The sequence below is a fragment of the Heterodontus francisci genome, chromosome 1 (genome assembly GCF_036365525.1).
Source record: "Heterodontus francisci isolate sHetFra1 chromosome 1, sHetFra1.hap1, whole genome shotgun sequence".
Lineage (NCBI taxonomy): Eukaryota > Metazoa > Chordata > Chondrichthyes > Heterodontiformes > Heterodontidae > Heterodontus > Heterodontus francisci.
The window spans coordinates 203,806,098-203,819,720 of NC_090371.1; the positions used below are offsets into that span (position 1 = coordinate 203,806,098).

Genomic DNA, 13,623 nt, shown 5'->3' on the forward strand with positions numbered 1-13,623 from the left:
GATCAACCTCCGCAATTTCCAGCGTGATGCCACTACCAAATGCATCCTCCCCTCCTCTGTCAGCATTCCGAAGGTATCGTTCCCTCTGCGACACCCGAGTCCTCTCCTCCATTACCCCTGACACCTCGTCCCCTTTCCATGGCATCTTCCCACGCAATTGCAGGAGGTGTAATATCTGCACTTTTACCTCCTCCCTCCTCAATATCCAAGGCCCTAAACACTCCTTTCAGGTGAAGCAGCAATTTACTTGTACTTCTTTCAATTTAGTATACTGTATTCGCTGCTCACAATCTGGTCTCCTCTACATTGGGGAGATCAAACGTAGATTGGGTAACCGCTTTGCGGAACACCTTCACTCAGTCCGGAAACATGACCCCCGAGCTTCCTGTCACTTGCCATTTCCCCTCCCCCCCCCCTCCACATCTCAGTCCTGGGCTTGCTGTAGTGTTCCAGTGAACATCAACGCAAGCTCGAGGAACAGCATCTCATTTACCGATTGGGCACCGGACTGAATATTGAGTTCAATAATTTCAGAGCACGACTGGCCCCCCTTTTTTAATTTTATTTTTATTTTTTATTTTTATTTCATTTAATTTTAGTTTGTTTCATCATTCAAGATTTTCTTACCATGTGCCTGCCTACTTTTTTTTCTGTTTGTGCTTTTGGCTGGGGCTTTCATTATTCTGTCATTTAACACCCTCACTGCACTAACGCTTTGTCTTTCAGCACACTATTAACACACTCTTTGCCTTTGCCCCAAGACCTCCTTGTCAGTTATTCTCTGTGACCTATGTCCAATACACATCTTCCCTTTCGTTCTCTTTTACCACACTCCCACTTTATTTGCTTAAAACCTATTGCATTTCTAACCTTTGCCAGTTCTGATGAAAGGTCACTGACCTGAAACGATAACTTTGCTTCTCTCTCCACAGATGCTGCCAGACCTGCTGACTATTTTCCAGCACTTTTTGTTTTTATTTGATTTCCAGCATCTGCAGTATTTTGCTTTTATTTTGTCTTTTAACAGTCCACTGACTGCTCCAGGCCGTCACCTATCAAAGAATGAGGCTACATCACAGGTATCAGAGGAATTAGTCTGATTAAAAAACAAGATTTCACTGACTCCATGTTAGAAGCTGGATAACTGGACTTTCTTTTCGCTTGATCAAAGTTAGACCACGCTAACTGCAGGTGTTGGCACATCTGCTATTTTAACAATGCCATGAGCAGCATAAGGCCCACCTAACAGGTTTCTGTGCATTTATTCAGGCACTTCAAGTGTCGATCAGTTATTTAAAGTAAAGTAATATTTGTCGTGTACCGAAATTGAAAGGTCAGATACAAAACTTACATACTATTGAATACGCCTAACAAATAATTATAATATACGTGTAGCATCGGACATTTAACCATTGCATTAGCACAAGTTAATGATGGATTCGTAACATGCAAATTCGATTTTCATAAACTACAGGTGACAAATCTGACAGAAATAACTTGCTTCATTATTTGATTGAAGGACATAAACACGTTCACAATTATACGCCAACAATTAGATAAGTGCCAAAGTGATCAAAGGATACTTAAAAGTGCCAATTGTACGTGCTTTAATTTTCTGCGTGTCCTATATTATTTCCTACGTGCAGCAGAAAGGAAAGGCACTATTCTGGCATCTTTGCACAGAATGCATTGCTCCTTACGAGTCGGGAAGAGTACAGTGCCCGAGAGCTGTGTAGGCGGGGACTGCACACTCCTGGTATCCTACGTCTCGGCTATTCCTCTATCAGAGTCTTCAGATCAGGAACACCTTTCAACCGAAAGTCTAACAGCATCTGTCCATACGCTTTGCCCTGTAAAAATGAGTTTTATTTTTAGTACTGGTCTGAGAGATTCTTTACGCCTTTTATTTAAAACAATCCTCTTTCTAATTGTATTCAATTAAAATCAATTTCAGATGTAGCATTTGGGGAGTGGAGGTTCTGGGAAATGATTGTTGTTTGAAATATGCTCACTGCAGTACAATTAGATTTTTTACCAATTAAACCCACGGTGTTTCTGCTAATCTTGCGAGAAGTGGGGAGTGACATGGCAGCATTAGAACAGGATATGCTGAGCAGAACAGTGCTTTCCCTTTAGCGGCGGCTACACTCTAAACATGGCATTTGTTTCATTCCCAGCGTCCGGGAAACTCGCACATTTTCATATTTCTGGCAACTGATTTAGCCAAGCAGTTCACAGGGCAATACATCAAAGAAAAGTATTTTTATTTGCACGATACAAGCAAGGAATAATCACAAATTGTGTTTTTGGACCTTGCTGTTTATCATGGTCAGAACTCGAGTACAGCGCTGGAATTGGATAAATGCCCAGATGAGAGTTACTGTGCAAAACCGCACTGCAAATGTACTAGCACCAATGCTATCAAGGAAGCATTAGTTTAGCAAATCTGATAATGCATGTGATTACAGTTCCAGTATATTACAGTGAGTGTTAAGGAAGCCTATTCAAGCCATTCAGTCGCTTCCTGGGCGCTAACGTCTTTGCGGCAATTGTTTTAAACAACAGCTTTCGACAAGACATTTCTGCAATTAACCATTTGTCTCGATCATTCAGTGACACAGTCTCGTAAAGCACGAGGCACAGAAAAGTGCGGAAACTGGTTTTTATACCTGCGGGTCACTCCTTAAAGATGCAATGCCCCCGCCACCTAAAGAATGTCTCAGCACGAAATTTAATCCCTGGATTCCCGGAAGGTCAAATCTGAGAACAAAGCAAATTGTTTAAACATGTCAGATCCACCAGTACTCGTGCTAAAAACATTTACTAGAAACTGTTGCAACTGGGTTCGTCATCAAATTGGTGCTCACCTCAACTCATTTGAAGTCTGAAGTTTTGGAAAGCATAGCGGCGGCATTAGAATTCCAATTGAAACGGATCTGACACAAACTGATGTGGCAACCTCAACTGCAATTCTGGCAATGTTGGTTAAAGATTATTTTCCTCAGTTTCTGATAAACAGATGTTTTTCCAGTATTTTCAGCAGCGTGTTTTTCAAAAGACACTGAAGTAATACTGCAGTTATGTCTCAGACTGGTTTGGTGAACTCGAATCCCCAGCCAGCAGAACTGAGTTATACTCCTCACTATGGTCTGCTAATACTACATTGAAGAGTTGTGTTTGAAGTAAATGCAGTCTCACAAGTTTAAAAAAGACACACTAATAGGGCGAAAATGCTAAAGCTGATGTTAATTCCCACGACTTGCATTGATCTAGCACCTTCCACAACCTCAGAACGCCACAAAGTGCTCTCCAGCCAATGAAGTACTTTTGTAATGTAGCAGTAAAGAAAATCAATTTGTTGATATCGCAGCAATTGATAAACACCTCACAGCCATTGTGGTAGGAGGTCCCTGATCCTGATGTTTGGCAGGAGCCCTCTGGCATAGTTCTCCTTTCACATTGTGAACATAGGGAATTAAAGACAGTCAGTGAAGTCTTTAAACTGAAAGCTAGGTCAGCAAGCTTTCTGTGGGTTCAGAAGGAGAATTTAGGAGGGTGGTTAAACAAACTACAGATGTAGGGAAGTGTTTAGATTTCCTGAAAACAAGTTGTACTGACTATTAAATGAGTCTGATCATAGTTGATGCCCTGGCATGTTCAGTTGCTGTGAAGTAATGTAGCTTAACAATTTGTTACTAAGTGTTTTCCTAGTCTGCCTTTAAGATTAGCGAAGTACGTGGGGCCACTTGAAAGAAACAAAAATTTAGTTCAGATCAGAAGTGGGGGAATTAATGTTACACCATTGTAAAAGTAAACATTGGGTAATGGGAGTCTACTCCACACAACAGAACACAAGAATTAGGATCAGGAGTAGGCCATTTGGCCCCTCGAGCCTGTTCCACTATTTGATAAGATCATGATTGATCTGACTGTGGCCTCACTGCACTTTCCTGTATGCCCACCATAACATTTGACTCCCTTGTCGATTAAAAGTCTATCTAACGCAGCTTTGAATATCTTCAATGACCCAATTTCCACTGCTGTCTGGGGAAGAGAATCCCACAGACTAATGACCCTCAGAAAAATTTTTACCTCATTTCAGTCTTAAATGGGAGACCACTAATTTTTATACTGTGTCCCCTAGTTTTAGACTCCCCCACAAGGGGAAATATCCTCTCAGCATTCACTCTGTCAAGTTCCCTCAGGATCTTATATGTTTCAATGAGATCACCTCTCATTCTTTTAAACTTCAATGGGTATAGGTCCAACCTGTTCAACCTTTCCTCATAAGATAACCCCTTCATCACAGGAATCAATTGAATGAACCTTCTATGAACTGCTTTGAATGCAGTTATATCCTTTCTTAAGTAAGAGGACCAAGTGCTGGAAAATGGGATTAGAATAGTTAGGTGCTTGATGGCCGGCACAGACACGATGGGCCGAAGGGCCTGCTTCTGGACTAAGAGACCAAAACTGTACGCAGTACTCCAGATGCAGTCTAACTAAGGTCCTGTACAGCTGTAGCAACACTTCCCTACTTCTATACTCAATTCCTCTTGCAATAAATGCCAACATTCCATTTGCCTTCCTAATCACTTGCTGCACTTGCATACTAACATTTTGTGATTCATGTACCAGGACATACAAATGCCTCTGTACCATAGAGTTCTGCAGCCTCTCCATTCAAATAACATACTGCTTTTCTATTCTTCCTGTCAAAGTGGACAAGTTCACATTTTCCCACATTATACTCTATCTGCCACATTTTTGTTCAGTCACTTAACCCGGGTTCGATTCTGGGTACTGCCTGTGTGGAGTTTGCAAGTTCTCCCTGTGTCTGCGTGGGTTTCCTCCGGGTGCTCCGGTTTCCTCCCACAAGCCAAAAGACTTTCAGGTTGATAGGTAAATTGGCCATTATAAATTGTCACTAGTATAGGTAGGTGGTAGGGAAATATAGGGACAGGTGGGGATGTTTGGTAGGAATATGGGATTAGTGTAGGATTAGTATAAATGGGTGGTTGATGTTCGGCACAGACTCGGTGGGCCGAAGGGCCTGTTTCAGTGCTGTATCTCTAATCTAATCTATCTAAATCCCTTTGTAGACTCTTTATGTCCTCTTGACAGCTTACTTTCTCACGTATCTTTATCAGCAAATTTAGCTACCATACATTCAGTCCCTTCATCCAAGTCATTGATACAGATTGTAAATAGTTGAGGCCCCAGCACTGATCCCTGTGGCACCCCACTAGTTACAGCTTGCCAACCTGAAAATGACCCATTTATACCTACCCTCTGCTTCCTGTTAGCTAATCAATCCTCTATCCATGCTAATACGTTACCCCCAACACCATGAGCTTATTTTGTGTCGTAACCTTTGATGTGACATCTTAACGAATGTCTTTTGGAAATCCAAGTACATCTACAGGTTCCCCTTTATCCACCTTGCTTATTATTTCCTCAAAGAACTCGAATAAATTATTCAAACATAATTTTCCTTTCACAAAACCATGTTGGCTCTGTCTGACTGAGTGATGATTTTCTAAATGTCCTATTACCTCCTTAAATTATTTTTCCCAATGACTTTAAAAAAAAATTTGTTCATGGGATGTGGGCATCGCTAGCTAGGCCAGAATTTATTCCTAATTGTCCACGAGAAGGTGGTGGTGAGCTGCCTTTTTGAATCAGTGCAGTCCTGGGGATGTAGGTACAACAACAGTGCTGTTAGGAAGAGTTCCAGGATTTTGACCCAGCAACAGTGAAGGAACGGCGATATAGTTCCAAGTCAGGATGGCATGTGGCATGAAGGGGAACTTGCAGGTGGTGGTGTTCCCATGCATCTGCTGCCCTTGTACTTCTAGGTGGTAGAGGTCACGGGTCTGGAAGGTGCTGTCAAAAGAGCCTTGGTGATTTGCTGCAGTGCATCTTGTAGATGGTACACACTGCTGCCACTGTGCATCGGTGCTGAAGGGAGTGAACGTTGAAGATGGTGGATGGAGTGCCAAACAAGCGGGCTGTTTTGTCCTGGATGGTGTTGAGCTTCTTGGGTGTTCTTGGAACTGCACCCATCCAGGCAGGTGGTGTATTCCATCACACTCCTGACTTGTGCCTTGTAGATGGTGGACAGGCACTGGGGAGACAGGAGGTGAATTACTCACTGCAGAATTCCTCGCCTCTGACCTGCTCTTGTAGCCACCACATTTATGTGGCTGGTCCAGTTCAATTTCTGGTCAATGGTAACCCCCAGGATGTTGATAGTGGGGGACTCAGCAATGTTAATGCCATTGAACGTCAAGGGCTAATGGTTAGATTCTCTCTTGTTTGAGATGGTCATTGCCTGGCATTTGTGTGGCATGCATGTTAATTGCCACTTATCAGCCCAAGCCTAGATATTGCCCAGGTCTTGCTGCATCTGGACACGGGCTGCTTCAGTATCTGAGGAATCGCGAATGGTGCTGAATACTGTGCAGTTATCAGCGAACATCCCCAATTCTGACCTTATGATGGAGGGAAGGTCATTGATGAAGCAGCTGAAGGTGCTTGGGCCTAGGGCACTACCCGGAGGACACCTGCAGTGACAGAAATAATTGACCTCCATCAACCACAACCATCTTCCTTTGTGCTAGGTATGATTCCAACCAGAGAAGAGTTTTCCCCGATTCCCATTGACTTCAGTTTTGTTAGGGCTCCTTGATGCCATACTCGGTCAAATGCTGCCTTGATGTCAAGGGCAGTCACTTTCACTTCACCTCTAGGGTTCAGCTCGTTTGTCCATGATTGGACCAAAGCTGTAATGAGGTGAGGAGCTGAGTGACCCTGGCAGAACCTAAACTGAGAGTCAGTGAGCAGACTGTTGCTGAGCAAGGGCCGCTTGGAAGGGGTTATTGACAACCCCTTCTATCACTTTCCTGATGATCGACAATAGACTGATACGCTGGTAATTGCTGAGTGGATTTGTCCTGCTTTTTGTGGCCAGGGCATACCTAGGCAATTTTCCATATTGCTGGGTACATGCCAGTGCACTGCAACAGCTTGGCTAGGGTCGCGCCTAGTTCTGGAACACAAGTCTTCAGTACTGTTGGAATGTTGTCAGGGCCCATAGTGTTTTCTGTATCTAGTGACTTCTGCCATTTCTTGATATCACATGGAGTGAATCGGATTGGTTGAAGACTGGCATCTGTGATGCTGAGGGCCTCAAGAGGAGGCCAAAATGGATCATCCACTAGGCCCTTTTGGCTGAAGATGGATGCAAGTGCTTCAGCCTTGATGTGCTGGGCTGCCCCATCGTTGAGGATGGGGATATTTGTGCAACCCCCTCCTCCTGTTATGTGTTTAATTGTCCACCACCATTTACAACTGGATGTGGCAGGACTGATGTTAGGCAAATGGCCTACAGTTTCCTGCTTTCTGTCTCCCCCCCTTTCTTGAATACAGGTGTTATATTTGCAATTTTCCAATTTGCTGGGACCTTTCCAGTGTCTAGGGAATTTTAGAAGATCACAATCAATGCATCTACTATCTCTGCAGCACACAACAGCAAGGGACCCATTTCAGGAAGTAACTGAAGCCATTGAATCTTAGGTACCTAGGGCAGACCCTAATTTCTAAAAGTATAACTTCATGTTAAATATGCCACTGTAGGCTCAAATTGCAATAAGCAAGACACATTTGAAATTCTTTTGGCATGTTTTTCACTTCACATCAGTGCCCGTACAACCAGGTAAATCAAACTCTGGCACGATGGAAAGGTAGAATAGGTGAGGGATTGGGAAGTGGGGGTGGGGAACAGGACACAGTAGAAGCAGCTGCCCAGATGATCTTTGTGACAAAGATGTCCATGAGCTCCTTGTACTTAGCATATGAGGTGAGGGTAGAAGGGTTTGTTGATATAGGCTTTAGGTGTAGAGTATCTTTGGACCTTCACAGATGCAAGGCACTTCAAGTCAGCTCCTATTTCCTATGTAAGAGTATGGACCACCTCAATGGTACACTGCAACAACCTTGTAATGAACATCGTTAAGGGTCCTCATTAATAAATTATGGTCCAGATTTTGTAGTCATTGGCGAAATGTAAGCACTCCAACAATCTGTGTCTTGGATTTCACCTTTCCCGATGTTAATTTAAATCTGGTGCTAAGTCAAGGGGATCTCTAGGCGTCCAGCAACAATGATCTCATCAAGTCGGGGACGGTAGCACAGTGATAATGTTACTGGACTGGTAATCCTGAGGCCCGGATTAATGCTCTGGACACGAGTTCAAATTCCACCATGGCGGCTGAGAAAATTTAAATTAATAAAATCCCAATCTCATTAATAATGATCATGAAACTACTGGATTGCTGGAAAAAGCCATCAGGTTCTTTAATACCCCTTAGGGAAGGAAATCTGCTGTCCTTAACCAGACTGGTCTACATGTGACTCTAGACTCACAGCAATGTAGTTGACTCTTAACTGTCCAATGAAATGGCCCTACAAGCCACTCAGTTGTATCAAATCGCTACAGAAAAGCTGAATAATAATAAAACTGGCGGACCACTTGCCATTGACCTAGGTACCTGAAATGACAAAGACACACCCTGCCATCTGACCTTGCAAAATCCTCCTCACTAATATCTGGGGACTTGTGCCAAAATTGGGAGAGCTGTCCCACAGACAAGTCAAATAACAGCCCGACAGTGTCATACAGAATCATAACTTACAGCCAATGTCCCAGATACCTCCATCACCATCCCTGGGTATGTCATGTCTCACAAGCAGGACAGACCCACCAGAGGTGGCAACATGGTGGAATACAGTGATTAGGGAGTGGCCCTTGGAGTCCTTAGCATTGACTCTGGACCTCATGAAATCTCATGGCATCAGGTCAAACATGGGCAAGGAAACCTCCTACAGATTACCACCTCCCTCCCTCAACCGATGAATCAGTATCCTTCCATTTGGAAGGAGCATTGAGGGTAGCAAGGGCACAGAATGTATTCTGGGTGGGGGACTTCAATGCCCATCAAGATTGGGTTGGTAGCAGTACAACTAACTGAGCCCTGAAGGACATATCTGCCAGATTGGGCCTGCAACAATTGGTGAGAGAACCAACAAAAGGGAAAAACCTACTTTTCCTCATCCTCACCAATCTGATACATCTGTCAATTAAAGTACTGGTAGGAGTCCTTGTGGAGACAAAGTCCCATCTTCACAATGAGGTCACTCTCCATCATGTTGTGTGGCACTACCACCGTGTTTAATGGGATAGACTCAAAACAGATCTGGCAGCTCAAAACTGGGCATTCATGAGATTCTTTAAGCCATCAGTAGCAGCAGAATTGTATTCCACCACAATTCGTAACCTCATGGCGCAGCATATCCTTCACTCTGCCATTATCATCAAGCCAAGGGTCAAATCATAGTTAAATGAGGATCATAGGAGAGCATGCCAGGAGCAGCACCAGGCATACCTAAAAATGAAGTGCCAAACTGGTGAAGTTATAACACACGACTAAATGCATGCATAGCAGCTGAAGCAGTATGCTATAGACAGAGCTAAGCAATCGCACAACCAGTCCTGAATGGTGATGAGAATTATGGTGGAGCCCAGCACATCAGTGCAAAAGACCAGGCATTTGCAATCATCTTCAGTCAGAAGTGCCGAGTGGATGGTCCATCTTGGCCTTTTCCTGAGGCCCCCACCATCACAGATGCCAGTCTTCAGCCAATTTGGTTCACTCCATGCAATATCAAGAAACGGCAAGAGGCACTGGATACTTGCCAAGCTGTTCCAGTACAACTCCAACACTGGCATTTACTCGACAAAGTGGAAAATTGCCCAGGTATGTCCTGTTCACAAAAAGCAGGACAAATCCAATCCAGCCAATTACCATCCCATCAGCCTACTCTCAATCATCAGCAAAATGATAGAAGGGTCATTGACAGCGCCATCAAGCAGTACTTACACAGCAACAACCTGCCTATCGATGCTCAGTTTGGGTTCTGCCAGCACCACTCAGCTCAAGACCTCATTACAGCCTTGATCCAAACATGGACAAAAGAGCTGAATTCCAGAGGTGAGGTGAAAGGAACAGCCCTTGACATCAATTCAGCATTTGACCAAGTATGGCATCAAGGAGCCCCCGCCCTAGGTCAGAGTCTGGGAATTCTGCAGTGAGTAACTCACCTCCTGATTCCCCCAAGCCTGTCCACTGTCTATAAGGCACAAGTCAGAAGTGTGATGAAATGCTCTCCACTTGCCTGGATGAGTGCAGCTCCAACAACACTCAAGAAGCTCAACATCATCCAGGACAAAGCACCCCGCTGGACTGGCACCCCATTCACTACTGATGCACAGTTGCAGCAGTGTGCCATCTACAAGATGCACTGCAGCAACTTGTGAAGGGTCCTTCAGCAACACCTTCCAAACCCGCGATCTCTACCATCTAGAAGACCAAGGGCAGTAGATGCATGGGAACACCACTAGTGCACACTTCGTGAGCACTTTTAATGATACCCAGCTTTAAAAAAAAATTCAAGATGTTTAAAAACTGAATTCAATCTCTCACACTGCCATGTTGGGATTTGTATTTATCTCTCTGGATTATTAGCCCAGTAACATTACCACTATTATTGAATACCCAGCATAGTTCCTTGTACTCTAAAGCAGGTCTGTGTGCAGGGAAAAAATTGTGCAAAATTTAATTTATCTTGCTCAAGTTTTTAAAAGCTTTTCCCAGCCTATCTGGGTGAGAGACAATTTGACTCATTTCAACATCCTAAAACTAATGGCGAGGCTTACTCCAATTACTCACAAAACTACTTAAGTTTAGCAGATCGTGAGGTGGTCAAAATAAGGTATAAAAGCGTGAATATTTCCATGTTATTGTATCACATAACATTGCCATGACTTGCACTGACAGAATATGTTGACAATGATAATGACCTGACTAATTTAGTGTAATATATGTCAGTATTGCAAGCAAAACTGTGCAGGCCAATTTAGTTAATTGTTCCCTGATGAGTAGGAAAGCTTTCTTTACATTACCAGAATAATGTGGAAATAATTTGTGGTCTAGTGTTCAGAATGTCAGCAGAGTTACGTATGCGCTAACGTATTTATTTTAGGTCTACTTGGAAAGGAGCTCTAATCCAAAAACTTCAACAAGTCTTCATTTTAGGCTTGATACAACTGATAAAGAATATTATTCTTTCACCAGGCATAGCATTTAAAATAATTTTGATGCTAAGATTCAAAAGGAAATTTCAGCAGGACAATCGCCTGTAATTTACTAAACTATTGTTCAAACTAATTTATGTAGTTTTATATGTTTTTTTGAAAGAACCAGTTTTAATAATCTATACTGTAGAATTTAAACAATAATAAATGGAAACATTAGGTTTTGAGACAGTCCCTATCTAAAAGTGAAACTAAAAACTTCAGATTTCTGGGGAGACAGAACTGGTTGGAACCAGGTAAGAGACAGAGTCATCTGACCAGCGTCATCCCCAGATCGCAAGATTGAAGAGTTCACGCAGGTTGCAGACAGTGTTTTTTTGGCAAACAAGCTTGCAGAGAGTAAAAGCTGATTCTGGAGCTGCACATTGGCAAACATGAGTTGTTGCAGCTGTTTTCTGTTACCTGAGGTGATACTGGTGGAGCTATGCCATCAAGGCTGTCATGAGCAGAGCTAAGGATGTTCGGGAGAAGTGCGCTGTGTTTGGTGGAAACCGTAACCGTGGAGTTTGGGATTGCAGGGGAACTAATGTCAGATGAAAATCGGTGACTGCATCTTGAAAGATATGAGCTGGAAATCTAACTGATTTGTGGCTGTAATTAGTATATATATATATTCTTCTTTCTTTTGGGCCTCCTTATCTCGAGAGACAATGGATACGTGCCTGGAGGTGGTCAGTGGTTTGTGAAGCAGCGCCTGGAGTGGCTATAAAGGCCAATTCTGGAGTGACAGGCTCTTCCACAGGTGCTGCAGAGAAATTTGTTTGTTGGGGCTGTTGCACAGTTGGCTCTCCCCTTGCGCCTCTGTCTTTTTTCCTGCCAACTACTAAGTCTCTTCGACTCGCCACAATTTAGCCCTGTCTTTATGGCTGCCCGCCAGCTCTGGCGAATGCTGGCAACTGACTCCCACGACTTGTGATCAATGTCACACGATTTCATGTCGCGTTTGCAGACGTCTTTATAACGGAGACATGGACGGCCGTGTATATATATATACACTGAGCAGACTGCCCAGTAAATCCGTGAGATCTATCTTTGTTGTATCTGATAATTAACGTGCAATCTATAAACTATATATATTAGACCGTGACTTGTTTGTTATTGCATGTTTAATTTATGCTGATTTTGGTTTGATTGCTAAAGTAAAAGTTGTAAAAATGAAATCTTGTGCATTTGTTTTTTTTTTATTGGGGTCATTTGGTAAATTTGGTCCTTTTGGTTTGTTGATCCCCATGGGGATCATAACAAAATAAACATTAACTTTTGGCTTAAATGACCAGAAAGTACATTGGCTACTGGGTTTACTGCTCATATTCAGTTTGAGGTTGGACTACAGCTGGAGCAGAAAGCCTTTCGGCAAGGACTTCAAGACTTCTTTGCAAATGGGTACCTGACCAGTAGTAACATTTATAACCAGACAATTTAGGCTTAGATGTCTGCCATCTGGAATTTTCAGTAAGGCCATATTCTGGTGGAAGGATTTCATCATAATTTCAAATATGTTAAGCTCTAGTTTCCTTCACTTATAAGAATCACAAAGCTGTGTTTTCACCCCTCGCATTCTATCTTCCTCCTGCCCAAATCTCTCAACTTGTTTCCTGAAGTGTGCTAGGATGACTTGCAGACACTGGCAGGTCTTCCAAGTGGCCATTTTTTTTTTACAAGCTGGTGTCATTCCGGCTACTTAAATATGAAAGGCAGCAAATCTGAGTTCAATCCTGTTCATGTGCAATATCTATATGTGTACTTTGTAGCAGGCTTTACTGGATAGCAATCTTTTCCCTTCCCCTGAATTCTGCACCCAAGCTTTTCTTTGGCTTTAATGTAACTGGGAGCAGCACCAACCAAGAATTGAATGTATGATACTTTAAACTTTTGTGAAGCTGTCTGCTCCTACCTGCAGTAAGCATCAACTTCTAGGTTTCTTCCTCCTCCTCTCACTAATGCACAATGAATTTAGATTACATTCCTGGCTAAGAGACCACCTACCCGTTGTGCGGGTGGACTGGAGACTACCAGAAGAAAAGGGTTTCAAAAATCTGCGATGGGGGTTGGGGAAAGTGCTAGGAGGTTGCAGAAATCAGGCGTAACTCAGTGCAAGGTTTGGGATGTGCCTGCTCAGGAACTCTGTCATCGATCCTGCCAAAAAGTTTGAGGATGTTACGAACACCATTGATAAAGGGGAGTCGGTGGATGTAGTATACTTGGATTTTCAGAAGGCTTTTGATAAAGCTCCCCACAGAACGTTCGTTAGCAAAATTAAAGCACATGGATTGGAGGTAATATACTGGCATGGATTAAGGATTGGTTAACAGGCAGATAACAGAGAGTAGGAATAAACAGGTCATTATTGCATTGGCAGGCTGTCACTAGTGGTGTACCGCAAGGATCAGTACTTGGGCCCCAGCTGT

General features: G+C 43.1%; 1 protein-coding gene across 6 annotated transcripts in view; it reads right to left on the minus strand.

The window, feature by feature from the left end:
• Positions 1 to 905: 905 nt before the first annotated feature.
• Positions 906 to 13,623, minus strand: part of lratb.1 (lecithin retinol acyltransferase b, tandem duplicate 1) — a 180,568-nt gene continuing 167,850 nt past the window's right edge. For all 6 annotated transcript variants that reach the window (XM_068040528.1, XM_068040518.1, XM_068040510.1 and 3 more), the window contains 2 exons: positions 2,670 to 2,760; positions 906 to 1,850 (listed from right to left, as the gene is read on the minus strand). In XM_068040528.1, the coding sequence (XP_067896629.1) occupies positions 1,773 to 1,850; positions 2,670 to 2,760 (169 nt within the window). In that variant the 3' untranslated portion in view covers positions 906 to 1,772. The remainder of the gene's footprint in view (positions 1,851 to 2,669; positions 2,761 to 13,623) is intronic.